This window comes from Rousettus aegyptiacus, unplaced genomic scaffold, assembly GCF_014176215.1.
Source record: "Rousettus aegyptiacus isolate mRouAeg1 unplaced genomic scaffold, mRouAeg1.p scaffold_m13_p_13, whole genome shotgun sequence".
Taxonomy (NCBI): domain Eukaryota; kingdom Metazoa; phylum Chordata; class Mammalia; order Chiroptera; family Pteropodidae; genus Rousettus; species Rousettus aegyptiacus.
The window spans coordinates 58355126-58380716 of NW_023416288.1; the positions used below are offsets into that span (position 1 = coordinate 58355126).

The 25591-nt window shown below is 50.5% G+C and overlaps 1 protein-coding gene across 1 annotated transcript; it reads left to right on the forward strand.

Moving 5' to 3' along the window:
- Positions 1–23861, forward strand: WDR91 (WD repeat domain 91). The gene is made up of 15 exons (XM_016144160.2): positions 1–169; positions 1462–1641; positions 2215–2422; positions 4112–4194; positions 5115–5245; positions 6309–6474; positions 13287–13445; positions 15181–15371; positions 16127–16277; positions 17683–17777; positions 17929–18097; positions 20027–20135; positions 20920–21032; positions 22193–22390; positions 23325–23861. Exons 1-15 carry the CDS (start codon positions 47–49, stop codon positions 23487–23489), a joined length of 2241 nt encoding a protein of 746 aa, XP_015999646.2. The 5' UTR covers positions 1–46; the 3' UTR covers positions 23490–23861.
- Positions 23862–25591: the final 1730 nt, after the last annotated feature.

The window sequence follows — 25591 nt, forward strand, 5'->3', positions numbered from 1 at the left end:
CCTCCGTCCCTCGCCCGCCGCGGACCCTCACGGCGCTGGCGCAGCGATGGCGGAGGCGGTGGAGCGCACTGACGAGCTGGTCCGCGAGTACCTGCTCTTCCGCGGCTTCACGTATACCCTGCGGCAGCTGGACGCCGAGATCAAGGCGGACAAGGAGAAAGGGTTCCGGGTGAGAGGCTAGCGGGCGCGACGCGGGCAGAGGCGGCCCCAAGGGAGCCCGAAGCGGGCTCTTCCCCGGCACTGCCCTCCAGGGCGGGAGCGGCGCTGTCACTACGCTGGGGTGGGGGGAACCTTCTACTTCAGCGCGTCCGGCCCTCTCTTGACAGATGAGGAACCGAGGCCCTGAGAGGGGACCTGCTTTGCCTGAAGTTGTCCAGCGCGTCAGGAGCATCCCGGAGGCTGGAGCCCAGGTGTCCTAACTCCTGGTCCAGGGCTCCGTCCTCCACCCCAGCCTTCCAGCAGGTGCTGGCCAGTCGTTGGCCAGGATGGTAGTGAGGTTTTAGGAGCTAAGGCTGGGTAGATGGTTGAGTTTTGGCAATAGAAATATTCAGGAGTTAGCTTTCTGTGGTATTGGGAGCAGCCCAAAATGTTAACTGGGTTCAAGTATCTGCGGTGTTTATTTAAAATGGCCTTATCAGTGATTCGTTGGCAAGTTTGCTTCAGCAATCGAGGAAGACCTCATCGCACATTTTAATACATTCTACTCTCCCTGCTAAGACATGATTTTTTGAGAAGTTGTTGGAATTTATATGGGTGTGATTTGCGGGTATGTTTGCTGACTTCACTTGAGGCCGGCAGGTGACTTGAGAGGGGCAGTGAGCTAGCAGCAGGAGCGCTGGAGAGGAGCTAGGAGACCCAGGTTATTGTCTTACCGAAGTTAGTGACGACTTAGTTGCAAAAGCAAAGCGTTTCAGCCCTCTAGACCTCAGTGTTTTGATCTGTAAAATGGGGGTGTAGGATTGGTATCGGTATCCCAAACCTTTTGAAAATTGTGTAGTCTGGTGTGTTCGCTCCTCACAAGGAGGTGACTTCTTAGGCTTGCACTCTGAGCAGCTATATATATCGTGGGATGGTGGAGCTGAGAGGAGGATGTCCTTGCTTTCTCTTTTTTTATTTTTTGAAATCTTAGGCAATAAGACCAGTCAGTTGAAGTCTGGTCTCACATTGCCAAGTTGGTTGAGAAAGTCAGAGGCAGATGCAAGACTGGACCCAGCTCTCCTGCTTTCTGAGTCAGCATTTTTACACCTGAAATTTCCACGCTTGCTAGAGAACATATCTAACATGAAAAGCTATTACATTAATATGTTTTGAAACTTTTATAGATTACTAACTTACAAAAAAAAAAAAGAAATTTAACACCAGAGGCCCCAGTAAGAGGAAAAAGCTGCATTAACTGTGGCGTGAACGGAGAATTCCCTTCTGTCCTTCACCACCTCTTCCATCGCTTCTTCCCCTCACCAGGTGGACAAGATTGTGGACCAGCTGCAGCAGTTAATGCAGGTGTATGACCTGGCTGCCCTGCGGGATTACTGGAACTACCTGGAGCGCCGTCTCTTCAGCCGCTTGGAGGACATGTATAGACCCACCATCAACAAGCTGAAAACCAGCCTGTTCCGCTTCTATCTCGTCTACACAATCCAGGTGCTTGTTGGTTCAGGGATTCCTTGATGGAGAGAGTTCTTTGATTCAGAAATAGATTTTCTTTTCTTTCTATGTTACTCTTGGAAAGGGTGGAACATTCAACAGTACAAATTATTTTTTTACAGTTTTCCTACTTTTTTTTTTTCCCCTTTCTCATCTGCAAGTCATCTGATTTTTCTTCCTCATTCCTGTTTCCCCTCTTGTTTTAAGCACACAAACCTGAGTGGTGTTTTAAAGAGCATAAGTAGCTGGGTTAAAGTTTGAATCATAAATATTATAGTTGACCTGGGGAAATAAGTCACTTAGATTATTTGACAATCAACTAGAAATTAATTTTTAGAATTGCATTTATCGCCAGGACTTTATTTTAATCCAGCTCCTTGGAAATCACAAGGAACTTGAGAAAAGACTGATGATTTCCTTTATTTTTTGGAGTTTGTAGATCATGTTTGGCCACTTACCTCTCAGGCTGATTGATATCCAAAGGCTCTCTCTGTTGTGCAGTGATGAAGAATCTTACCTCTGGACTTCTCTCTCTCCCCCGTCCTTGCTGCTTCCTCTGTGTCTTGGCAGACAAACAGAAATGACAAGGCTCAGGAGTTCTTTGCAAAGCAAGCCACGGAGCTCCAGAACCAGGCCGAGTGGAAGGATTGGTTTATCCTGCCCTTCCTGCCATCCCCAGACACCAACCCCACCTTTGCTACCTACTTTTCTCGACAGTGGGCCGACACCTTCATCGTGTCCCTGCACAACTTCCTGAGTGTCCTGTTTCAGTGCATGCATATCCTTTCAGCTGCCTGGGGCTGTGGGCCCAGTCCTAGGCATCCAAACAGCGTGATCAGTGGCCACTGCTCTCGATGCAATCCTTTTTTCTACAAAATGCCCAAAGCTCATTGTCCTGTATCATGTGAAGGGGGCTGGAAAGATTGTGGTTATTTTTGTCAGCAGGCCAGGGAACCAAAAATCGTAGTTCTGACACTCTGTTGCTGAAGTAATAGTTGATATGCATGGATGTGGGGATCGTAGTGGCATCGGGGTGCTGGTGCTGGGCTCTGAGAGGAGCCCTCAGATGGGGCTGAGGTCCTCTATAGATACAGGGCTTGGCAGGCAGTTTCCTCTTAGTGAAAGCAGCCATCCTTGGAAGCACCCCTTCTGTGTTCCCCAGGATATTACTTGTCTTTGCTGGGATTTCATAGCAGGTGAGAACACTTCTTGGGCAGGAACTTCCTCCCCGTGTTAGTATTTGGGTTGCCCTCTCTAGCAGTGACTTCAGTTTGCCAGAAAACAGAGCAGATGTAAGAATGTATGTGTGGTTATTTAAAAGAGAAAGAGAGAATGTAAATAATTGACAGCCTACCACACTGACCATTTTGTCACGGAAAGCCTGCGATCCCAAGGCCAGAGACATCATCTGTTGTTCGTGCTCTCTAGGCTGGAATTCTAGGGGAGGTGAAGGGAGTCTGGTTTGAATGGGGCTGCCTGGTGAGTCACTGATAAATGGGGCGCCGCGGAGGCTCACCCACAGGCCAGGCGGCCGTTTTGGCCTCTGGGAGGAACATCTGTCACATCTGTTGGAGGGAGGTTTTGGCCTCTGGGAGGAACATCTGTCACATCTGTTGGAGGGAGGAAGGGTGCCCTTTCCTTTGTGTTGTGGCCGGGTGTGAATTCCGCTCTTGCCAACTTTGCCTTTTATCTTGCCGGGCTGCTGCCCTTCATCTTGAGGGCTTTCAAACGGATCCAGCAGGGGGCTTAGAGCAGAGGAGGCCATGACACCACCCCATGGGCCCTCGAGGGACATTGAAAATGTCACTCCTGGTCTTTTCAGCGCAAGACGGTGCCCTGCAAACTGGGTCACACACATTTGAGTCGCAGTTCACTTTCCCACTGCTGAAGCCCTGCCTGCTTTGTGCTCCTCCTGACTGAAGCTGTTTGAGGTGGCTGAGAAAGACTGACACCCTGACCCATGACGCGGACGCGCATGGGGTGACGTGTGGCCATGCAGTCTGCAGAAAGCTTTCTCAGTCTAAACCTTTGCCAGAGGGAGGTTCAGTCTGCGGAGGGGAAAGCTGAGTGACCGATGCTTCTGCCCAGCTGGTAGAGCAGCTGGCAGAGTGCCCGCAGAGCCACTGGCCGCTGCGCTCGCTCTTAGCCGAATGCCACTAAAGCTTAGACTGGCTGTGGATCCCACTGGATACAGCTCTCTGCTGCTGGTACTGGGGAGAAAACACTCAGGTTTGGATTTATGACCTCTCTGCGGACTAGCCAGGCAGATTGTCATGTGTCTGTGAGTCTGAACAAAGTCAGGCCAGGCCTGGCCTCAAACGAGAGACTTTTCATGAAGCTGTGAAGAGCTCACAGCCCCGAGTCTGTACTCCGTTCCCCACGTCTCACGTTCAAGGGTGATGCTGCTGTGTCAGGAGCTTGGGAAGCACTCGGTTCGCAGGCAGGCTTATTCTTTAACTTTGTGCACCAGTCCCCGTGATCCTGAGCTTTGATGCGGAGTGCCAGAGGACTAACCAGGTTCAAGAAGAAAACGAGGTTCTGCGCCAGAAGGTTGGTTCTGAACTCGCTTGCTCCTTGGGAAGTACTTCTGCTTTTCGTGTGTGAAAATAGGTAGTGGCGCCGCAGGGCTGATTAAATATGGGAAGGCACTGATCTCAGATGAAAGTGAGTCACCAGCAAGTCGGTGTTGGGGGCTTGGAGGTGGTACTGGTCTCTGAAAGCTGGAGGCGAGGTTCAAAAGTAATGAACTTGTCAGAAGGAAAAAAAACTGTGTGCGTCCGTGCCACCTGACGGCTAACCTGTTTTCGTGGATCCGTTTTGTGCCTCTAGTCATTGTCCACATACATCCCCATCTATATTGTTTACAACCCCGATATAATTTAATTATTCTGCTCAGCTCTGTGTCATCTCGTGTGGCAAAATGATAGAGCCTGGGGACTCACGTGTCTGTACATTTTGCCTGTGGAGCATTTATCTGTCCTTGAAATTAAGATAGCTTCAGAAAAAGGAAGAGTTTTAGAAAAGGGAAGATTATTAACTGTTTAGGTTTGGGGGTTTAAGATTCTTGGGTTTTGGGTGTGTATTTCCATGAGAGTTCCAAAGTCTGTTTTTGTAGATTCCCAAGAGCAGAGCAGGATTGGGTGGAGCTGTATTTCTCAGTGAATTCAAGAGGAAGCAAGTCAAATGATAAAAGGGAAGCAAGTCAAATGATAAAAAGAAAAAAAAAAAACTGGTTTTTGTATGTCTAGTGGTTTTTTAGTTTCTCACCTCACTGCAGTCCAGTCACAACTTCCACTTGCCCATTTTTCTAGTCTGCAGTGAGCAGAGTGAGACGGACAGGACACCCTGCGCTGAGAGCCAGTGGCCTTTTGAGCCAGTGAGGTTGGGTGTTGGGTGTGATGTGTCTGATCTTCCCCGGTGAAGGGAGATGCGGCGAGATCATCGGTTAACTCAGCCCCTTCTCTACATAGCTGTTTGCATTGCAAGCCGAAATCCACCGCCTAAAGAAAGAGGAGCAGCAGCCAGAGGAGGAAGAGGCCGTGGTCCAACACAAGTTGCCTCCTTATGTCTCCAACATGGACCGCCTGGGGGACTCAGAACTGTGAGTGCACCTCGCCTCCCCTCTGTCCCTTGTGCTCTCACCTTGGAGCACCTCGCCATGGCGCCCCTGCTCCTGGAGATGTGGAATTGCCAAGGAGCCTCCTGGCACTCTCTGTTCTTGCTTCCTAACTCTCTGAGTAAGGTCCCCTGGCCTTTGAGCTCCTTGGGCAGTTGCTCCTCACCTCCCAGCCTCTGAGCCTGCCCGGAGGGAGGGGGAATTGCATAGCTCTGCCCCCGGCCTGCACAAGTCCATGCGCACAGCCTGGATAAATGAACACAGCTGCTGTCCTAACGCCTCAGGAAGTTTTTGTGCGTTGAAAGCAGCACCCAACAGTTGAAAACATTGACATCCGTAGGTGGCACGGGTTTCGCAGCAGAAGCCTGCCTCTGTGTGAGGGTCGGAGAGGGAGGCAGGTTGCGGGAGAGGTATGAGCAACCTTAAAAAACAGCCAGCTAAACAGAAGTCCCAGTTGATAAAAATAACAGCAACAGCAGTTGAGGTAAGGGAGGCACAGAGAGGTTACCGTGAATGAGTGAGCGGTGAGTAAGGATGCAAACGCGGACAGTCAGGTTCCAAACCCACGCACGGCCAAGCACTGTCCCCGGTGAAACTGCTCAAGTTTCTGAGCTGGCGCCATCCAATGGAAATAAAACGCAAGCCAAAATGTCATTAAAAAATTTTAGTAGCCACGTTAAGTAAAAACATGCAATGGATGTAAAAGAGTATTTTGAGATATTTAACACTTTTTTCCTGCTGAATCCTGAATTCCAGGGAGTATTCCTGCACACTGTGATTTGGACCAGCCTATTTCGAGGGCTCAGCTACTGTGGCTGTTGGACAGCCCCACTCTGAGCTTTAGCAGGGCCCTCTCAGGGGCGCCGCAGACCTCACCGTCATGCCAGGCGGGGCTGGCCCCCTTTGGTACACGGGATGGAACCGGGGATAATGCCGCCTGGCTGAGACCCTGGTCACCGGCGCTGTCCGCAGCCCAGCAGGTCTGTGCTCCCGCTTCTCCCAGACCCCGCCCCCAGTCCGTGACCTTGTGTTGTGTCTGCTTGTTCAGAGGCATGGTGTGCAGCCAGAAGAGCCCTTCCCTCTCCCAGTCACCTCGTGTGGGCTTCCTGTCCTCACTGCTGCCCCAGAGTAAGAAGAGTCCATCGAGGCTGTCACCCGCCCAGGGTCCCCCTCCGGCTCAGAGTGCGGCCAAGAAAGAGTCCGTTAGCAGTCAGGTAAGCGCAAGTCCTGCCTTTCTGACTCTTGTCTCTGACACCTGACCGTCCTTCCAGACCTGCTAGTCCAGTGGAGACTTGTTCGCCCTCCCCCGGGACTGATTTCATTGGCGTGCTGGTGAATCCAAAATTCACATCTCATTCCCTTTCCACCTCCTTCCCTGCCTTTCCCCTCACATACAAGTGATGGCTCTGCAGGATGAGAACATAGATAAGACTGTAGTGGAGAAACTGAGGGACTAGGAGGAAAATCCACTTAATGCGTTCCCTGCCCGCCCCTCTCCTCCTCTCTGGCTGGACCCGCACAGGCAGGATGAGATGGGAGACAGATGCGTGCATGCTACCGAGCAGAGTGCCAGATCTCGGAGCTAGGTCTCACCCAAAGGGACTTCTCTCCTCCCCCAGCACACTGCCACTCTGACCACCGGCGGCACTCCTGTGTCACCTCCCCAAAGCCCGCGTCACTCAGCAGGTGCAGGGGTGGATGGCAGTGATAGAAAGTATGCTTTGAAGGGTCCCACCCCTTTGCTCCGAAATTTCCTCTGCATTCTGGAGGGCTTATGACTGATTTGGTGACTCACGCATGAATTCAGGCAATTGGAATTTTGAATTTTGGGTGATGTAGTGTGTAGGTAGATCAGAAGAGTAAATTAGAGTTACTTCTGAAGCAGTGTATTTCTTTTACAAGTTGGCATTCATTGATTTTGCAAAGGATTTTCACTGTTTTTTCACCTTTATGAAGCTTGCAGAATTTTTTTTACGCCAGCTTATGTCCAAATCAGCTGAGTGTCCCACTGGTAGTTTTCCTCGCAGAGGTGGAAGGAGTTCATTGCGGTCAGAAATGCCTGCCCGAGGGAAAGTTAGCAGACCCAGTGTTAATGCTTTATTGCTTGGGTATGGGCTGGTTACAGGTAAAGTAGGCCATCATAGGCCGATAAAGTCCTGACCTTTCTCCCCTGCCACCCTGGGCTTGAGAATAGTGGCACGTGGTGCAGTGGTTTGGGGCTGCTCACTGCATCAGGGAGGCAGGGGTCTGTCCCAGGCTGCCATTGGGACGTGGGGGCTTTAACACAACACTTGGGTTCAGTATTGTTGTTGAAGCGCAGGCACTGAGTAGGACACCAGATAAAAAAGGTCAGGGGCTTCGGAGTCAGGCGGCCCTGCTGTCAGCTCCCGCTCCTGGTTTGTCGCCCTTGCTGAGATTGCTTAAACTGACCCATTTTGCATGGGCTGATAATAACAGTATTTATTCCCTAAGGGGAGAATTAATTGAGCTGATGCAAGAGTCCTTGGTATATGCAGTTCTTGGCAGATTATGAGGATTAAATACATTTTAGTATTAGTAGCTGTGTTCATGCAGGTACCAGCCTGCCATGCAAAATGACTATAACCTTAGCATCCATGCATCAAAAATTGATTATAGTTACCCCTACGATTGATACTCTCATATTAAAATTACAATTCCAGTTCTGCGAATGTGGCCGAATAAGTTTTACTGTTTGTTCCGGAGATCTCTTTTACCGTGCAATGTGTTATAAGTGTAATAGATGATGTAAGGGAACATTAGGTCCCTTGAAATGTGCCTGAAATTATGCAGTTCAATTGCACTGACTTAAAATGAAAGAAAACAGAGACGGGTTTTTTGGGGGTAAGGCCTGTGGCCTCGTTCTTTGTGTGTTCTAGCACTAAGTGTCGCATGGTGAGGGTGAAACACGATAGGGAAGTTTTTATGAAGTTTGCTTTTGAGAGACGAGGGTGAGTATGTATGTAATTTGGAGCAAACATTCTTCACCTTGCCTCTAAAACATATTCAGACAAAGCGTGGGTCACTGTGTGGGATGTTTACAGAGCAAAGGTAGCCCTCTTTCCATTTCCCGAATGGAGATGACAGATGTCTACAGTCTGAAAAACCCAATAGTCGGGTCACTTGTTTTTTATCGATGTATTGATTAGATTTAGCATTGATGTTTCAATTCTAAAAATAACGAGTATATTTGAAGTTCAAGAAAAATCATAGAATTCTAGAGCTAGAAGGAAGTTAAAAGTTCATCAGGCAAACCCTCCTGTTAAAGTAGAGGAGCATGTTCTCTGATTGATTGCCTCCCGTGATGAGGAGCTCACTGCTCATCAGTGTGGGAACCTTTGCTTCTTAGTAAGCTGTTAGAAGCCTCTCTGTAGGTTTTACTCACTGATAGCTTTGCCTTCTGGAGCTACTAGAGTAAAACTTCTTTTAGGACAACCTTTCCTGTCTTTTCCACACTAAGCACCCCCTGTTTATTCATCCCTCTCTCCACAAATTGCCATCACTTCAGAATTTTTCCCACTTGTGAGTGATCACCGTAGCTGTTGTCATTATTACTGAAATGTTCGTAGCATTATAGATGGCAAAATAGTTGGTGATATATTCTGTGCTTTCGATCTGAATCTAGAGGCAAAATTAAAAAAAAAAAAAAGGGAGTTGCTATAAAACCACGATTCCCATGGTTCTGGGATCTCTTACAGCAGGAGTCCTCACCCCCTGGGCCGCAGACTGGTACTGGTTCATGGCCTGTTAGGAACCGGGCCGCACAGCAGGAAGTGAGCGGTGGGCGAGTGAAGCTTCATCTGTATCTGCAGCCGCTCCCCAGCGCTAGCATCACCGCCTCAGCTCCGTCTCAGATCATCAGGCACTGGATTCTCATAGGAGCACTGGGCCCTGGTGCCAAAAGGGCACCTACCTCAGCAGCAAGCTCACCCAGCCTGGGGTTTTACTCCCTCCTTCCCTCCAGCCAGAATTCCACCCCTTCCATACCCACTCAGTAAATGATGGGACCGCAAGTGGGAATTAGGATGTTATAGCGATGATCTCTTATTGGCTTTAGTATAAAGAAAACAAAGGGTCCGCAGACTTCTGTATCTGTACCTCTTATAGTATCAAATTACTTCCCAGCTACTGGGACATCAGTGGTAGAGCAGCTGCCCTTGGGGCTGTTTCCATGGATCTTAGCCGGATGGAGAAAAGGGAGCCCTCTTGTCTGTCCTTCATTCTGTAATTTCTGTGTTGTGAGGGCTTGTCTCGTGGGTGGCTTTATCTTGCTTCAGGGGATGCCAAATGACTGGAACTTGTTTCCTGCCCCATTTGGATGACCGCCTGGCAAGCTCTATTCAGGGCACTGAAAATTAATTTATAGCCATCTCCAGAGTGAGATAAAATATCGGTTAAAATACCTCTCCCGACCTGTAGAAGACAGGTAGATTATGATAGAATATGACTAAGTATAATTTGGACCATTGCAATGTTACACGAATTTAGTAGTGAAGATTTTTATCAAGTTTGCTCTTAGAATAAAATTTTCAATTACTGGGTATGTCACAGTGAATGTTTAAGTTATATACATTTGTAGCTAGACATAAGTTTAGCTTACTTATTAAAGTGTTTTGTGGACAGCTGTATTCATCAGCTTTCAGCACATTCTTTTTTGTTGTTGTTCACTCTTGTTTAGTAAATAACTTAGAGTTTGCGGAAAAGCTCTCTTTAAGCAGTATCTGATAGGTCACACTTAGGTCCATGGCTTTTTTTTGGCATAAACTGCCTGTCATTATAAAGGCATTATAAAGTTGTTAATTTATTGCAGTGCCTTTTAATGCCTGTTTGAACTTTCGTTTTTGAATACTGTCCAACTCCCAGCCTGATAATGTCTTGGACAAATTCCTTGCCATCTTGACTTGTGAGGGAAGCACAGCCTTATGCGTCTTCATGTTGTGTTTTCTGTCCTTGCTGGGTAAGTGTTGCAAGTGGATTTTGTACCAGCGAGAGGAACTCGAAGTCCACCCTAAGCCTCCCTGTTCCGTCCTTATGGGCCATTGACTTGAGCACTCTTAACACCAAGCGTTGAAAGAGGAAAAGACAGCACTTACCAAGTGTGGGTGATAAGTTAGGAGCAAAGAGGCTGTCTCCCCACTGTCGCCTTTCCCACTTCTGGTTCCAAGGGAGGGTCCCTGCGATCTGCGTACTTCCGCTGGGCATGGACGCCATTTTATATGGGTGCTTTCCCTTTTCTTCTCAAATATTCAGTTTAAAGATCTCTTGGTCAGGTTGTTAAATCTGTCATACCTGTAGGTTCCAGGCTTTCTGCGACTGCCTCACTTGCCAGGAGCCCACTATTCTAGAAAACAACTGTCAGCCCAGGACACCGATCTTCCTTCCCCTCAGCACTGTTTATGTAGCGAGCTGTGGAATTTCCACAGCCACCTTTGGATTCAGAAAACATAGCCTCTGCTGACAGTTCTTTGGTCTCTTTTATCAAAATATTAGAGCTTTTGGAATTCTTCATTTCTAATGTTATTTATTTGAGGTCTCTTTTTTTTCTTGGTCAGTCTAGCTAAAGTTTGTCTCTTTTTGTTTATCTTTTCCAAAAAACCCCCAGCTCTTAGTTTCATCGATCCTTTCTATTGTCTTTTTAGTCTGTTTCACCTTTTTCCTTTCTTTGTAAATAACTTTGAGCTTAATATATTCTTTTTCTAGTCACTTGAGGTGAAAAGACAGATTGTTGATTTGAGATCTTTCTTTTTTCTTAATATAGGTGTTTATCGCTATGAACTTCCCTCTTAGAACTGCTTTTGCTGCACCCCCTGAATTTTGGTATGTTGTATTTCCATTTTCATTTGGCAAGATGTTTTTTGATTTCTCTTTTGATTTCTTCATTGGTCAGTAGCATATTGTTTAATCTCCAAATATTTGGGAATTTTTTAGTTTTCTTTTTGCAATTGATTTTTATTGTGATGCTTGATATGATTTCAGTCTTCTTAATTCATTACGACTTGTTTCGTGGCCTAACGTATGACCTATCCTGGAGAATGTTCCATGTGTGCTTGAGAAGAGTGAGTATTCTGCCACTTTTTGACGGAATGTTTTTAAATGTCTCTTAAGTCCATCTGGTCTAACATGTAGTTTGAGTCCAATGTTTCCTCATTGCTTTTCTGTCTGGATGACGTAGCCCTTGTTGAAAGTGGGGTATCAAAGTTTCCTATTATATTATTGATGTCTATTTCTCCCCTTTGATCTGTTAACATTTGCTCTCTATATAGGTGCTCTGATGTTGGGCATGTATATATTTATGATCGTTATATCTTCTTGATGAATTCACTCCTTTATCATTATATGAGGACCTTCTTTATCTCTTATCACAGTCTTTGGCTTAAAGTTTATTTTGTCAGATATAAGTGTAGTTACCCCTGTGAAATTCTTCAGTCTGAGCAGTTTTCCCTCTGGATCAGTAGATATGGGGAGGAATCAGAGGATTTGTGTAATGAGGGTTGGCATCTTACATCACGTCTTGGGGAGTAACGGGGACCATGTGAGGAACTCCGTGAGTACCTCAGAACCTCTTGGTTATCAGTCATCTTGACCACCCTTTGCTTCTGGGAAGTTAGTAGATGGCTTTGTTCCAGTTTCTGAAACTGTGGAACCTATTCAGTGTTCCATGGACCACAGGGTACCTCTCAAGCATGGTAGAGCATGGAGAAGGGCCTTATCTTGGTTGTGTTATTTAGCTTCAGGATTATGCAGTTTCTTATCTTTTCTATCCAGTGCCACTTTCTTCCATATGCTCCCTTCGTGCGATTGTCTTCTTCAGGTTTCTCAGAGCATGGGGTCGCTGTCAGATCCGGGTGTGAATTTCAGCTCTTTCGAGTTGTACTTGTGTAGAGCAAGTAACCTCTCTCGGCCTCAGTTCCTCATGTTAAAATAATGGAATAAGGGGATGTTTATAAACTTCGCGTGGTACCTTGCATGTGGTAAACATTCAATGAGTAATATATATTGGTGCTATTGTTATCGTCGATTCTCTTCTTAGATTATTTATTTTGACTAAGAACCCTACTTCCCCCAAACTAAGCTAGAATTTGGAGAATCAAGTACTTTCTCTAGAAGAAACATCCAGCTATCACTGGAGGTTGCTTCAGACAGAAAAACAGAAATAACAAATACCCTGTAGGTCAGCCACAGTTGGGCTCCAGTCCTTAAAAATTTCCTTTTTTAACTGTTTACATGGCGCCAGGGTTCCCAGGGGCCTGTCTATATTGTCATCTTAACTTGTTTTATGTTAACATAAGAATAAGAAGTAGAGCTCAGGTTGGCTTTGTCACCCTGGTTATGAAAAGGAGCCGGAAGACGCCAGTTTCTTTCCTGTGCAGTTCATCTCGCTCAGAGGTCCTTGAGTTTCCAACAGTTTCTCTTAAGGATTTCTGGTTGCCTACTAATCATTTCCAATACCTCAATCTTTGTTAGCATTAGCTGGATTAGTCAAACACTTGGCCCCAAACAAGAGAGGGTATTGTGTTTCTTTTTCCCTCTAGAGAGGTCACTGTATGTTTGTTTGTTTTTTTCTTTGTATTGCCCAAACATTTTTGCTTATGTTTGGAACACCTAGCGTGGGGCCTGGCCTGCCTCGTAGTCCTTGCTTTATAAACACTGATCTCTGCCCCCCTTACTGAAGTTAATTGTTCCGATTAGATCAAGGAGATATACGTTTGCCTACCTCCAGGTGACAGGTATGGCAGGCCCAGGAGTGCTGGCGACCCGTACTCCTGACAGTGGGGAGTTGACAAAGGAGAGAAGGAGGTCCAGGCTGCTTATGTTTCACTCTTGGCTTTGCCCACCAGCCGAGATACCGGAACATTCTAACTGCCTGTTCAGCAGGGCCGGGGGGAGTCTTACCCAGGAGCTGGGCAGAGGAGACGCTCCCTGGCTTCTCTCCCCCTCTTGGCCCAGGTGTCATGGCTTGGGCACAGACAGGAAGAGACTTTTCACCGCCTGATGTCTCGTCCTCCAGACCCCTAAGGCGAAGGACCCGGCATGCGGGCCCAAGGACGGGAAGAGCCTCTTCAGCGGGCTGGCTGCCGGGGAGTCCAGCTGGTCACAACACCGGCAGCGGCGCCTGCTGGATCACGGCAAGGAAAGGAAGGAGCTGTTGTCTCTGACTCTGCAGCAGGTATGGCTGTCCTCCGCCTCCCACGCCTGCGTGGGGGGACATGCGCGTGGCTGCGGTGGGGGGCCCTGGACGGCGGTGGGATGCCGCGGGGCCCGCCCTTGCCTCCCTCGGTTTCTGCTGCTCTAGAGCATGGTTTTGCCTGAGTTTAATCGCTTGCGCTTTGGGCGTTTTGTTCATATTTTGCCTGGCTCTTCAGTGGTCTGTCTTCCCGACAGCATTTTTCTAAATAGAGGTCATCGAATGCTGACTGGAAATGTCCCCACAAGATGAGTTCTATGATCACATTGATTTGGGAACCCTTGCATAATGCGTCCTCCCCTAGGTTAACTCTGCATGTCAATGTTAGCCCGTCACGGTCCTTCAGACTAGTTGAGACAGGGACCTGTTTCCCTTGGTGTAACCCAGTCTCCCGGCCTTGCTTGATCACAAGGTCCTTTTCCCTGTCCCCGAGGCCCCCCTCTTAGAGTTGCTGCCCGGAGGACCACGTTTCCTCAGTGTCATGCCGTGACCCAGGCCCTTGCCACGCTCAGCCCTGGGACCCCCTCCTCACTGCCGGGCATGGGTCACGGTCTGCTCGTCCTGGTGGTATAAGCTGCCTCCACTTCGTCACGTACCCCGGATGGAAGGCAAACGCCCAAGAGATTCGCCGTCTGCGTTCCTTGCCTGTCACTTCTTGACCATCGATCTCCTAACTGGAGCTGCTTGCCTATTTTAAAGGCATTGCTGCCGATTCCCAGCCGTGTCCCAGAGCCCATTCAATGCTACTAGGATCCAGGCTGTAGGATTCAAGATGTAACTGAGCTCGGCCACTCCCATCAGGCACCTGAGCGCAGAGGTCTCGCTTCCTCTGTTTTTGTTGTTGTTGTTATGATTTTACTGTAGAACTGCTCCTCCTGTGACCCTGAGGCGTGCTTAGGGAACCTCAGGAACCACGGGGGTGGCAGTGCGCCCTGGCCGATGTCCCCTGGCCTAGCTAACGTCTGGGTGAGCGGGGTAAGTGTGGCGGCCAACACATAGTGCGGAGACCGGGCGGCTGTGGACCCCGGGGGCGGCAGGGTGTATGGGGTGGTACACTCCAGCTCCCGGCCTTGCTCTGGCTCTGCTGCTGTCCTTGGGTCTCCGTGCCTGGCTAGTCACCTCAGTCTCTCGGTCCCCGCTTCCTGGGAGGGGTGCTGGTTGGTGTGCTGGCATATTGGTGAGGGGCCAGGCTCACCTCCAACTGACCTCACTTCACACCCAAATGCCGCCCTTGCCAGTTCTTGACCTTGGGCAAATTATTTAATTTCTGCTTACAGTCTTAGGTTTCCACAGCTATAAAACAGGGTTAATAATAGGATTTCAGATGGGTTTGGGGAGGATTGAGAGATTGAGCCATATTCACACAGTGCCTGGCACACTAGCTGAGTTTTGTTATCCTAGGCCTGGCCTGTCAAGGCAATGTGTATGCTTAATCCCGTCAGCTGTGACAGGGAGGGGGTACCCATGGCCCGCTAGTCCCTGGGCTGGGCCTGTGAGAGGGCCACGGTCCCCAGGAAGGGGCCGTCAGTGGAGCAGGTTCCCCCTCTCCTGGGGGAGCTGGGTGTCGCTCCCACAGTCCAGTGCTCCTTCTAGACCTCCCTTAGTGGGCTTCGCCCTGGTATCCTAGGTGTTCTGCAGTGTGTCCCCGGATGTGGCGAGTGTCCGGGCCCAGTGCAGGCCTGCCACAGCTGATTCGTCCCCACTTTGTTTGGCGCAGTGTGCAGAGAAGAAGGCTGAAGCTAGTGGCCCGGAGGTGGAGCCCTGCCCAGAGCTCCATGTGGAGGCGCTGGAGGCGCTGACGCGGGTCTCCGCAGGCCCTGAGGGTGGAGGGGTCCGGCCCGAGCAGCCGTTCCTTGTGCTGGAGCAGGAGGAGTACGGGGAGCACCACTCGTCCATCATGCACTGCAGGTGGGTTCGGGTTGGAGGCGAGGCCCAGCCAGGGAAGGTGCTGACCGGTGGGTGGCCGTCTCTCCAGGAAGCTGCATGTGAAGGTGCGCCAGGCTGGACGTGCAGGAAGTGGGCTGGTCCCCAGGGGACCATGGTCACCTCAAGAGACAGAGGTGGGCTGCCACTGGGGAGCGGGGACGAGTACTGCTCAGAGCTGCTGTTGGCCCCATTAGCCTCTCTGTCCTTCCAACCATGGGACTCTGAGTTGAGTTTTAGTAACACTTACCTTTTATTTGAACTCCCTAAAACTCACTCAATTTTAATTTGCTTTATGTTGGTACTTTTAGGTCAATATTTACCACTTACAGGTTTTTACTTCCTTATGCTAAAAACATGGCCTTTCATGAAGAAACCCTCACGGAGCAGTGTTCAGGGGGCAGTCGGGCTCCGGAGCGGACGGGCAGGAGGCTCTCAATCTGCAGACTGCAAGTGTCTGAGGCCGGGGCCGAGTGTCCGAGATCAGGGCCGAGCGCCTCTTGCCTGCTGCTCTGCCCAGTGTTTGCTGCAGGGCTCACTCAGCACGTAATAGGTACTTCCTAAGTAGTTCTTAGACAAATGGTTGAATGAAAATTTCTAGAAATAGTCCACACCCATCATTAGAGTGTAGGCATTTCAGGATTATTTTTTAAAATGGTCAGGAAGTCAGGAAAGCAGTCATCTGAATTAGCTGAAGACTAAGGCGAGATGCTAACGGCTTCCTCTTTCTTTCGTGTTAGAGTGGACTGCTCAGGGAGGAGGGTCGCCAGCCTAGACGTAGACGGGGTCATCAAAGTGTGGTCCTTCAACCCCATCATGCAGACCAAAGCGTCCTCCATTTCCAAGTCGCCGCTGCTCTCTTTGGAGTGGGCCACCAAGCGGGACAGGCTGGTGAGTGACATCTTGCCTTGTTGCCCGCTCTGTGGGCTAGGAAGAATTCTCCAGGGCCCTCTACCAGCACTCAGGCACCACAGGCTGGGACGGGACCGCCAAGCCAGGCCCCCTCCCTCTCTCTCTCCCTGGGGACCACACATCCAGGACTGTCCCTGAACGCTCCTATTTGGGGGCAGCAGGGAGGTCACTGGATTAACAAAGGTGGAAATGGGACTGCAGTGGGCTCTGGGGAACACTGTCCAGTCAGGCGGCGGAGGGCTCCTTCCTGTCTGTGGTGGTCTGGCTCGCTTTACCTTCTGCTGGGGGAGAGACTGGTTGACTTCCTGTTCTTCTCCGTCAGCTCCCGTCAAAATGTGGGGTGTCCACATTTTTAGCACCCCTCCAGGAATATTCTCCACTGCTCCCTCCCGCCGCTAGGACCCCTCCCTGTGTTAAGCCCAAGGGGAGCAGCTGAGGCTGGTGGGGGCTGGTGCCGGTTTGTGGGTTTGTGGGATTTGTGGTTCCCACGTGTCTGATTGCCTCCGGGAACAGTGTTCTTTTTCCTTCTGGACTTTAGTATTTGACTGAGGCTTTGTAGTTCAGTTTTTTTAGTATTTGACTTGATTTGTAGTTTTTTCTTTCATTGTATTCCATTTCGAGGGGATCGTAGCAGGTAGCCCAGGGGCAAGCCTTGTTTTTTGATAATTTTGAAAACTGCAGACACTATCCTTATGGCACTCGGGCAGCGGGGTGTACCCTGGGCCAGTGTTAATTTAGCAAATGAGTGCTGAGGTGGTAATGCAGGTGGTATTCCCAGGGGGTGGGCTCCGACCTGCTTCTGGTACTTCCTTCTGGTTGTATTTGTTATTATCTTTGAAGCTTTTCACCAAATAAATTACAAGTTCCTGAAGGCAAGGATAGCTTCGTCAGTTTTTTTTTTTTTTTTTTTCTGGAGGCCTTGATAGGCCCGGAGCCAGAGCTGTCCCCAGAACACACAAATGTGACAGTTGCCCAGACCCCATGGCCAGCTTGGCCTGGACCCAAGGAGGTGATTGGCAGGTAGATCAGGAGCAAGAAGGAAGGGTCGAAATAACTGGGATTTAAAACTGAACGAGAAGGAGGAAAGAACAGAGGGTCTCATTTAATCAGCCAGAACATTTCCAGGTATATGAGGCGAAGCCTCTTTCCCACCCACAGATTGCTTTCATGTTTTTACTTCTGTTCAAGGGCAGCTCTGATGTCCTTATTTGATTGCTAGATGAGGTCCACTTTAGCCAGATTTTACCCGAGCCACCTGGATGAGTGGAGGGGGACTCACCCCTGGAGCCCGCCCCTGCCTCTCAGGACGGCCCGGCCCCCACGCTGGTCCTCCCTGACCGTCCTGACTCGTGCTGTTCTTCTCACCTGCCCCGTCTCATCCCAGCTCTTACTGGGCAGCGGTGTGGGGACAGTGCGCCTTTACGACACGGAAGCCAAGAAGAACCTCTGCGAAATCAACATCAACGAGGACATGCCCAGGTGAGCTGCAGGCCTCCCCCTCGCCGTGCTCCGCGGGGCCTGGTCCTTCCCGGAGCCCTGCGCCCCATCTCCTGTAGCAGGACCCCGCCTCACAGCGAGGCTCCCCCTCCCTCCACGGCGGAGCGCTGACCCAGCCCCACGTGTGTTGCAGAATCCTGTCTCTCGCCTGCAGCCCCAACGGGGCCTCTTTCGTCTGTTCGGCCGCAGCTCCGAGCCTCCCCTCCCAGGTGGACTTCTCGGCACCGGACATCGGCAGCAAGGGCTCGAATCAGGTTCCTGGCAGGCTGCTGCTGTGGGACACGAAAAGCATGAAGCAGCAGGTCCGGCCCCGCCGCCGCGGGTGTCCCGGGGCGGGGCTGGGGCTGGCCACACCCCCGGGAGGGCCTACGGCCTGCGCGCCCCTCTGGTTCTGCGTCTCTCCCCTCTGCTCGCTTGAGTCTCCTGATCTTTATTTGTGAAGAAATTTCAGAGTTTAAGTATTGAAAGTAGTAGTACTTCATTGGGTAGATTGCTAGCAACTTAAGTCAAAGACCTTTTTGGGAGCAGTTTTAGGTTTTAGGTTCCTAGCAAAATTGAGAGGAAGGTGCGGGGTCTTCCCATATACCCGCGTACCCCTCCACCCTCCTGTCACACAGGCACACCCTCTTGTGTTATCAGCATTTCCCCCCCAAAGTGGCCCATTTGTTATGACTGAAGCACCTACAGTGACATGTCAATCACCCAAAGTCCATAGTTTACTTTAGGGTTCAGTGTTAGTGTTGTACATTCCGTGGGTTTGGGCAAATAAGTAATGACGTGTGTCCACCATTACGGAATCATACAGGGTATTTTCACTGCCTAAAAACCCTCTGTGCTCCACCTGCGCATCCCCTAACCCCTGGCAACTCTGTGTCTGTATATTATCTCCGTGGTTTTCCAGGGTGTCAGAAAGTCGAAATCCTACAGCCTTTTCAGATTGGCTTCTTTCACTTAGCAGTATGCATTCAAGGGTTTATTAGGAAACAGCTCAAGTCTCCTTCTGACTCCCTGTTAACTTAGAATTGTATAAAAATTAGAGCAACAGCTAGAGGTAGTGAGAGACGTGCTCTTCGGGGACAGCTCTGTGACAGCTGATGATTCCATGAGGAATTGGGAACGGAGGGCCTGTCCCCGCCCAGAACGGTAATAGATACAGCTGTGACCCTCAGCCCCGGAGAGAGTAAATGATGTTGAAACTCACCTGTGTAAAGGGCAGCGCTGTTTTGGTGCTCAAGAGGCTGTGGCCTTTATGTTGAGATATTGTCCTGATGTTACTGGACAGTGGAAGAGTCCCATAGGTGGGCTGTGTCCCAGGTGCTCAGTTTGCACCTTAACTGCATCTGCCTGTATACATGGTGGTCATTCCCATTTGGAAGTCTCACAGGCATCTCAAGCCTATCGGGGCCACACTTGAATTCTTGACCGCCCTGCGATGTCTGATCCTTCTCTCTAGTTCTCATCTTGGCAAAGTTGTCTCACTTAGAAACCGGGAGCTTTTCTGGGCCCATGCTGCTTCCTCATGCTATATACAGTCAATTCATGAGCAGACACGGTCAGTTCTACTTCCGAAATGTGTTTCCAGCCTGACCACTTCTCTGCGTTTCCAGGACGCACTGAGGCCCGCCCTCTAGTGCTCCTCAGCTGGGCAGCTGCGGGACCACTCCTGCTGCGGCCCCCTCCAGCCTCCCCATCACCGCCGGGGGGATGGGCAGACACCAGGTGTCCCATCCGCATTCCCTCCTGGCCCCGCGCGCTCTGCCCCTCCACATTGCTCCAGACCCCTGGAGCTTCCTGTCTTCCTCATCCTGAGCCACGGGCCCTTCCTGCCTGCTGTCCCCTCTGAAGGTTCTTACCCCACTCTGTCTGGCAGACATCTGCCCCCCAGCATCTGTGAGATGTTTTCCCTCACACAGCCCAGTTTTATTAGCTCCTTAATCTGGTTGTTTTTCTCTAAGTCACTTATTTGTGATTTGTAATTTTACGTTTCCTTATTTAAAATTTGTAATTGAATATTGAGTACATACAAAAGAGTATTAAAATCATGGGGATATGGTATAAGGAGAAGAAAAGCCATAAAATGGGCACATATATACCGCCACGGTTTAAGGTGGCACATTGCCAGGAGCCTCCCTAATCTGACTCCTTGCCCTTTCAGACGGGATTTGTCTTGAATTTCAGTTTGTTGTTCTCTTACATTTTAAATTTTAGTTTTTGTCTGTTTTTGTCCCTAGCTCCAGTTCTCTCTGGATCCGGAACCCATTGCTATCAACTGCACGGCTTTCAACCACAATGGGAACCTGCTGGTCACAGGGGCGGCGGACGGCGTCATCCGGCTGTTCGGTAAGCAGGTGTGCTCGCGGCGCTCCCGGGCCCTCCTCGGCTGTCCCAGGGAAGAGCTGGGTTAACCAGCTGGACCAGAGGCAAAACCCCGATTCAGGGTGCGCTCCATAGAACTTAACTGTGGTCAGAGCCTGCTGTCTTCAGACCCCTGTGATCACGCTGCGGGTGATCCGCGTCAGCGGACGTGATGGGGGTGGGCTTAGCAGTCCTTCGGCCAGTCTTGAGCGGTTCCAGCTGCATCCTCATGGCCTGAGAGAGCCTAGAGGACGTGCGAGAATGATGGCGTTCCGTCCCCTTGGTGCATCTTGTCCACTCTTCACGGCAAAGCGTTGGAACAGTATACCTGGGGATCATCTGGCGTGCTGTTTAAAGATGCCCATGCCAGGCGTGTCCCAGGAGACCCGGAGTCAGGGCTGGAGGTGGGGCTAGGGACTGCACGTTCATCGGACCCCCCTAGTGGGACGTTGCAGAGGCCTCTTAGGAAGGACTCCTTAGATGCCCCCAGGCGCTGCCTAGGGATTCCTGAACCTCACTCTAGCCCCGATAAAAGATGCTTCCATTTAAGGTAGGTTAAAAAGAAGACTAGAAACAGCAGAGTAGAGAATTAGCAAATGGAAGCGCCCAGTGACCCTGCTTCAGGTTTTTCAGGGTTTATAACCCCGTGGGGCCCTCTGCCGTGGGAGCAGCTCCCACCCGCTGGGCGGAGGGCAGGCGGCGCCTCCCGCCCTGGCCTGACGCCTCCGCAGGGCCCAGCGGGAAGCTTAGCCGTGTCTCCTTGCCTCAGACATGCAGCAGCACGAGTGCGCCATGAGCTGGAAGGCCCACTGCGGGGAGGTCTGCTCCGTGGAGTTCAGCTGCGACGAGAACGCCGTGTACAGCATCGGCGAGGACGGGAAGGTAGGCGCCGCGGGGCTTAGGGCGGGCGCGCCCCTGCCTCCGGCTGGGCTCCACATCGTGGGCCGGGTTCAAATCCTGGCCATGCCACTTGTTAGCTCTGACTTTGGGTCTCTCTCTGCCTCAGCGTTGTCGTCGGTAAAATAGGGAAAATAATAGAAATCTATCTCATAGGATCTTTGTGAGATTTAAATGAGTTCACTGGGAGTGGGCTATTCTTATGAAAAAAATATCCTTCTCCGTCCTTGTTTTAGCAAAAACGACTCATCCCAGTGTGCACAGAGCAGTGGGGTCTGGGTTTGGGGCTGGGATATCCCTTATCGAGCTTGGTCATTGGGTGTTCACAGCGTGGGTGTGTAGAGTTTGCCAGGGGTCTGGGGACAGCTTCCCAGAGGTGGTGTTTATAGGCTTGAGCAGAGTCAAGAAATGTGAAAAGGAAGGCAGAGTCCTTCTGGAAGGATGTTTGGAAAGGCAGCTGGGGCTGGGGGTGAGGGGTACGCAGAGGTAGGAGAAAGACTTGCTTTTCACGTATACCTTTTGGGTTTTATGCTATTTGTCCGTATTATCCATTTGAAAACAGTAATTACAAAATAAATTCTTCATTAGAAAAGTATGAGAAGGGACTTTTAAATTAAAGCTTGGCTTCCTACTTATTCGGGTAGGATTCTCAATTAACAGGTAGTCACCTCCAAGTGGCTCGTCCTTGGGGTAGACTAAAGGATGACACACACGTCAGTGCGTGAAGCTAAGTTTATAACTGACTGCTCATGTTCCCGTTGATTGCCCTGCTGAGAAACTGGAAATATATTTGGAATTTGTCTTTTCTACTTTGTTTCTATGTCAGGAAAATCTAGTTAGATTCTAACAATAACAACAACAACAACAACAACAACAAATCTAACCCTAATAATAACAACAGCAGTCACTCGAAGCACTCCCCTGCCTCAGAGACAGGACTCCCTGCATAGGCCGTTGCCTGCCCTTCTCTCCCAGGGTCAGGCTGGAGAGAAAGTTCGTACTCTGATGTGAGGCTGCTGACTATTTTTCTGGAATTTCTGCCCTGGCGTCCTGTGGCCCCATCAGCTCTGCTCTGGGGACGGTCCCTGCTCCGCTCAGGCCGGCCCCCGCTGAGAGAGCACTTTGGTTGTTCTTTGCGGCTGCAGTTCATCCAGTGGAACATCCACAAGAGTGGCCTGAAGGTGTCCGAGTTCGGCCTCCCCGCGGACGCCACGGGCCCCTTCGTGCTGTCGGGTTACAGCGGCTACAAGCAGGTTCAAGTTCCCCGAGGCCGGCTCTTCGCTTTTGACTCAGAGGGAAATTACATGCTGACGTGTTCTGCCACAGGGGGCGTCATCTACAAGGTACCCGGGGGTGTCCTGGTGGGCCAGGAGCCTCCTCCCTGGAGGCCTGGGCCAGGCCGAGTGGCCGTTGCCGTCCCTGCCCGCATTGGCTGTGGAGGAGCCTTGACCCAGATGGGCGGTGCCCGGGGCCCCTGTGTTGCAGGGGCTGATTCTCCCCCTAGGGAGAGCAGGCGGGAGTGGGGGCAGGGCGTGACACCTGTCCTCTCTGCTCGTCCAGTTGTGAAGTTGACAGGGTTCTGCCCCTTTTCTGTCTGTGTTCCTTAGCAATAATACCTGTTATAGAGGACAGTAAGAAATAGGGCAAAGGGTGGGAAGTGTGCTGGTTTGGGGGAACATGCCCCAAACAGGTAAGTGCTTACGTGGGCTGGTTTAGTTGCTCTAATCATGTATAGATTTATTATTTTATTGGAAGTTCCAAGCGTCAAGGACATTACAACCCATGACTGAGACAAATCCTGCGGTGGGATTTGTCAAATCATGATACAAGTTATTCACTTTGTTTTGTCTCTCTGTTCATCTGTTTGTATTAATTCTCATGTCAGAGCTTCTCTGGTTCATGTACCTTTTTTTTTTTTTTTTAAATAATTGTGTGAAATTATAAGTGTGTCCTATTTTACTAGTAGTATCAAGTGTGCAAGTGGTGAGGTTTGTGTTACAGTCTAAGCGCATATTTCTGTTGCTCCATGAATTCAGCTCTCGGCCTTTTAGAGCCTACCAGGGACTTGTTTTCCACTTAAGATTGGAGTAACCGTAGTTGGGAGGGCATTTCCTGCTCCAAACAATTAAACAGATTTTCTGGGAAGGTGCGCCCGTGTGCCCTGGCACATTCTCACGTTGGGGCGGTAGCCCCCAGGCTCGGGGTTTGGTGGGTAAAGCGAATGTGTTTATGAAAAGTGTCTGCTCACACCTCCTCCTCTCTCCTGTCCCCTTGCAGCTGGGCGGGGATGAGAAGGTTCTGGAGACCTGCCTGAGCCTAGGTGGCCACCGAGCCCCTGTGGTCACCGTGGACTGGAGCACGGCCATGGACTGCGGGACCTGCCTCACTGCCTCCATGGATGGCAAGATCAAGCTGACCACCCTCTTGGCCCACAAAGTCTGATGGGACCCGCCCTGAGCGACAGTCAGGGAGGAAGTGTTATTCTGGGGGTCGGGGAAAGACGAGGCAGGAAGGTGCTCTGCTTCCGGCTCCCTGCCAGCGCGGGGAATCTTCAGGGAAGGGCAGTTTGGAGGCCCAGGGCGCTGTCCGGCTGCGGGGACTGGAACGCGTGCCACGTGGGGTAGGGGCACACATTCTCCAGAGACCAGCGCGCTGGACTGTGCCAGACGCACATCCAGACGGCGGGAGGAAGCTCAGGAAGCAGGAGAAGCATTGTGACGGCTGCTCTGTCGGCCCAGGAGAGACTGGCAGTATTTTGTATATATTTGCTCAGTTTTCTTTTTCCTTTTTTTTAAAGAATGTTCTGTGGTTACATGGTGTCTCTTTCTGAAATGCGTGTATGCAGCAGTGTCTCCCTTCGCTTCCGCCCTGTGACCGTCAGCCCAGGTCCCCCTCCGCAGCTCTTACCTCCCGGCCACGGGACTGAGCCTGAGCCCGACCGGAGGTTCGCTTGTTGCTTTGCCATAGGAGGGCATCCTCCTCTCTGTTCCTCTCCATCGGCTAAGGTTTGTGTTGTTCCTGTTTCTTCAGGTTCAAGTCTAGGAGGCTGTAGTCTTCCTTCTCTTCCCTGAGAGTTGGGAGCTTCTCGGGATGAGTGCAGTCTGAGGCTTCTTCTCCTGGCTTCTCCATCCCGTGGCTGTGGTTTCCTGGTACCCCCTCACTGTTCCTCCTCCCAGATTTCAACTTCACATTCTTGAGGTTGAATGGAGGCCGCCACCAGTGCCTTCTGCTGGTCAAGGGCAAGAAGCCTGGATCAAGTGCTGGGCTGGAACTTGGAGTTCAGGCCATTCTCACCACGTCCACAGCCTGGTCTGGGCCACCCTCTGCTCCCTGCCTGAGCTTGAAGAGTCAGATGCTCTCCCGGGGTGAGCAGGAACGCTTGCCCTCCTCCCACCTGCATTCGCATCTGAGGCCTGGGCCTCAGCCTCCAACCCTTGATGGGGGCAGCCTCGTTGCCAAGCTGCTTGGAATAGCCACTGTAGAGCCCCTTTGGGCTTTGGCCCAGTTCTGGGGTGCGGGTCTGGAGTGCGGTACTCCCAGCTACCTACTTTTGGAAAATCGTGAAGAAATTGGTACTAAAGCTTTGGCTTCATCCTTCTGGGAGTTGGGAGGAAAGAAGGGTGGTATTTTTATGGCTTAATTGTGACAGAAAATACCAGACACTTAGTAATAAGTAAGTTACTTACACGTTTTTACCCGTTTATACTCTAGTAATCCTCCATTCAAATGAAGAAAACCAAGACTTTTCCATTTATAAATGTTCCCATCTTCTGCATTGAAACAGCAACCTCGTTTCTCTCTCCCAGTGATGCTTCAGGACATTTAAAAAGTGGTCGTGTGTTTTATTTGAGTGAGGGAATTCACTGACTAACTTTTCTTCCAAGTTTTTTCAGTTTCTGTCTTCTTACCCATTCTCTCTTCTTAATGCGGTCTACGCAGCTTGGCGCAGTGTTTTTAAGGATTGTGGAGAAACAAAGAGCACTTGAGAAGCTCTCTCTTCTCTCATTTCCTTATGCTCCAGGCTGGACACCCACTTCCCTCTTTTTCTGAGCTTGGGTCAGGGCTAGATTGAGGGCCCACCAGGAGGGATTGTGAGGGATTCTACAATACTGCCTAAAAACACAAACCAAAGCACCATTAACCTCTGACCTTTCGAAATTGGCAAATACATTTATTATGTGCTGCAGGCACCCCTGGCCCCTCCTGGTCTGTTTCTCCCCAACCCTTACTGCATCCTGAGTGCTTGTCAGCATGCCCTCAACTTGGTGGTCCTCCCTGTCCCACCCTCGCCCCTGTAGGATGAGCTGTCATCCTCCAATAAAGCATGTCAAAACTTAGGCTTACCTCTCCTTCGCAACACCTGCTCGCATCTACCCAAGATCCCAGCAAGACTCTCCCATTACCTTGGGTGACTGCAGCTAGGAGACCATTGAGCTAGTCCAGCCTCAGGCCCCCAAACCTGCGTGCGCAGTGCGGGCGTGGGCCCTGGTTCTCATTAGAGCCTCGGTGCATTTCCTCACTGTCCCAAGACCTGTCTGCCTGCC

Excerpts from the sequence above, each read along its gene's own strand:
- WDR91 (XM_016144160.2), top strand. The coding sequence starts at position 47 with ATGGCGGAGGCGGTGGAGCGCACTGACGAGCTGGTCCGCGAGTACCTG. Across the intron at positions 15,372-16,126 it reads TCGTCCATCATGCACTGCAG|AGTGGACTGCTCAGGGAGGA; the intron begins GTGGGTTCGGGT and ends CTTTCGTGTTAG. Across the intron at positions 16,278-17,682 it reads CCACCAAGCGGGACAGGCTG|CTCTTACTGGGCAGCGGTGT; the intron begins GTGAGTGACATC and ends GTCTCATCCCAG.